Source organism: Papaver somniferum, chromosome 9, assembly GCF_003573695.1.
Source record: "Papaver somniferum cultivar HN1 chromosome 9, ASM357369v1, whole genome shotgun sequence".
Classification (NCBI taxonomy): domain Eukaryota; kingdom Viridiplantae; phylum Streptophyta; class Magnoliopsida; order Ranunculales; family Papaveraceae; genus Papaver; species Papaver somniferum.
The window spans coordinates 15,636,828-15,640,057 of NC_039366.1; the positions used below are offsets into that span (position 1 = coordinate 15,636,828).

Here is a 3,230-nt window from a genome sequence, read left to right on the forward strand (position 1 = left end):
CTTAAGATTTTGGAATTTAATGATCCCATTTACTGCATTCACTAATAAAATCTGAGAATTTAGGTAACCTGGTCATGATTGTTATCATGCATGTTGTGTAATTTGTATCTTTTTACCTTTGAATTAATTGATGAAAATCCTATTAAGTTTAGAAAAATAATGTCCTAGCTAGATCGATTCAGCCATTAAAACACAGGCGCTTTCAGCTACCTAATTATACATAAGTCTCAAACTTTTATTAGTCTTAAACCCAAAAACTTCTTCTGTCCACAAAAGAAAACGGATTATATAGAGAATCAATCAACCATGTCGACCAAACAACAAGAACATGGTCATATAATAATGATTCCATTCATGGCGCAAGGTCATTTCACAAGATTTTTAGCCTTAGCAAAGTTTATCCCTCAAAGAAAACCTAACATGAAAATCACTATGGTCAGTACTCCTCTCAACGTCAAACGCCTTCAATCAACCCTTCCAACATCAGAAACCAACAACATTTGTTTAGCTGAGCTTCCATTTTCAAGTACTGATCATGGGTTACCACCCAATTCTGAAAACTGTGATTCTTTACCACCTCATCTCATCAACACACTCTTGTACGCATCACAAACTCTGAAACCTTCTTTCGACAATCTTATAACCGAAATCATAAGAACTGAAAAACGTGTTCCTAATTGTATTATTTTTGATTTTTTTTCTCGGTTGGGTTTATGATACTGCTAAACGTGTAGGCACATTTAGTTTTGTATTCACTCCTGGTGGGTATGGAACGGCTATGTATTTCTCAATCTGGTCACATCTCCCACACCGTAAAGATGATGTTTGCAATGATCTAATTGAAGAATTTCACGTGCCTAAATTCCCTGATATGTGTCGACTACATTAATCTCAATTTCCTTTGCATCGAAGAGATTCAGATCTAGAAGTCGCTACATTTGCGAAATTCTGCCAGACACAGATATCTTTCTCACAGAAATCGGATGGAATGTTGTGTAATTCTGTTGAAGAAATTGATGTTGTGGGTTTGGAAGCTCTTAGGAATCATATGGAGTCAAAACCAGTTTGGCCTATTGGTCCTTTACTTCCTTCATTTTTACTGCGGCAGGGGCCGCAGGGCAATCAGAATAAGAACAATGGACCTCTTGTTCCTCAATCAAGGACGGGAAAGGAATTTGGGATTTCTCCAGAGAGTTGTATTGAGTGGTTAAATCACCAAAAACCATCTTCAGTTTTATTCATTTCATTGGGTTCACAAAATACAATTAGTGCTCCAAAAATGAAGGAATTGGCTCTGGGTTTGGAGAAAAGTGGCAAGTATTTCATATGGGCATTAAAACCATCAAGGGGATTTGAGAATATATCTGAATTCGAATCGGAATGGTTGCCAGAAGGATTTGTAGAAAGAATGAATATAACTAAAAAAGGGTTTCTGGTCAAAAATTGGGCTCCTCAGTTGGAAATACTGTGTCATAGTTCAACAGGGGCATTTCTTAGTCACTGTGGATGGAATTCAGTCTCGGAGAGTTTGAGTCAAGGGGTACCCATAATTGGATGGCCCTTATTTGCAGAACAACCTTATAATTCAAAGATGTTACAAGAAGAGATGGGGGTTTGTGTTGAATTGGCTAGAGGAGATGAAACTGAGCTATGTAGTGAGGATGTGAAGAAAGTAATTGAACAAGTAATGGATAGTAGGAAAGGAGATGAAATGAGGAACAATGCAACCGTAATTGCAGAGAAAATTGGAGCTGCAATGACAGAATATACAGATGAAGCAGGTGCTCATCAGAAAGGGTCCTCCATAAGATCAATAGATGATTTTCTTGCAACAATAACTTCTAAAAAGTAGTCGTATGACGCGGATCTTTAAGTGCATGCACTTTTTTTTTATTAAGAACCGGTCTATATTTTTTATTAAGCAGTCTTGCGTCCCCTCTCCTTTTATCCATTGTAATATGGGGGTTGGATCTTTCGGCTCTGCTCACTTTAGATCCCGGTAATAATTCCTGGTTTCCAAGTTGGATGTCTAGGTTTATGTTCTCCTTTAAACTTTCTGTATCGTTTAATAAGTGTCGGTTTCACTTTCAGTTTCTTTAAAGTAGTTACAGTGGCTTCTTCAGCTTAACTAAGTCTCATCAACTGCGACTTCCCTAGTGTTGTCGCGCGCTTGAGCACGTACGGGCCACCATACTACCACAAAGAATTGAGAGATTTGGTGTTTGTTTTTGCTTTCATTCATTTATAATTATGGCCGTATATGTGATCATTCTTTTTAATGACGGACGCAGCAGCGTCTAGTGTTAGGGTCCAAGCATCCTCTGGTGTTCAGTATTAGTTACTAGTGGGGGGAATTTTTAACCCAGATACTTTTTTGTAAGGACATGTCGTATCTGTTTTGATAGCATGTGTTGATTAGTTAGCCAAAACGAGCACTCCTATCACCCAAGCTTGGGTGGATTCTCTATAGCAATGCAGGAGGGTGGAGGTAATCAGGTAAGGAAGATTTGGTAGATCAGATTCATCCACCAAACCTTATATGTTTGGTCAGTGGTATTAGGTTTGCCTAACAAATCAGCGGGACAAGTATAAATAAATAATTTTGCAGAAACATGACCAATCAGTAGAAAATATGTGTAAGAAACTTCTTCTTAAACTTCTCAGGTCACCAAAAGTAATCTTATTTTTCTTCTTAATCTTCTTCAATAGTTGTTCAACTATGTCTTCAGTTCATGGTACTAATAAACAAGCAGGAAAGTTAAGATTTGTTACGCATCCTCGAGTGCCTGTACCACCATCTGGACCGTCAAGAAAAATAAATCATCCATCTGGTCTTGATAAACCAGTGCCTGGTTTGTCTCATTAGTCATGAGTATCAACAATATTCCAATTGCTTATGATGCTGTTTAAATAAAAGGGCATCTGATATCGTATATTTTCTTTTCCTTTCTCATCATGTGCTTTCGTTGATAGAAATATATAAAGGATAAGATGACATGCTGGGAGTTGTATCAAATTTTATCTTTTCTTGATTGGTTTGTGGAAATTTTATAACGGCTTTGGTTGTTGACTTTCAACATTAAATAATTTTACCATTATCCTTCTACTAGACTGGTAGGTTTATCTATATCCGCTCTATCATCATACTGTACTGTTTTTTCCTTTTGTTTTTCAATTTATGTTCGTGGTTTGAAATTTATCGCTACCAAAAAATTATACAGTGCAATATT

The 3,230-nt window shown here is 36.9% G+C and overlaps 1 protein-coding gene across 1 annotated transcript; it reads left to right on the forward strand.

Annotated features, from left to right (window-relative positions):
- The first annotated feature begins 988 nt into the window (after positions 1 to 988).
- Positions 989 to 1,852, forward strand: LOC113311453 (UDP-glycosyltransferase 92A1-like). Its single transcript, XM_026560291.1, has one exon. It carries the CDS (start codon positions 989 to 991, stop codon positions 1,850 to 1,852), a length of 864 nt encoding a protein of 287 aa, XP_026416076.1.
- The last annotated feature ends 1,378 nt before the right edge of the window (positions 1,853 to 3,230 follow it).

Bases quoted from the DNA above. Each gene is read 5' to 3' on its own strand.
- LOC113311453 (XM_026560291.1), top strand. From the start codon at position 989: ATGTTGTGTAATTCTGTTGAAGAAATTGATGTTGTGGGTTTGGAAGCT.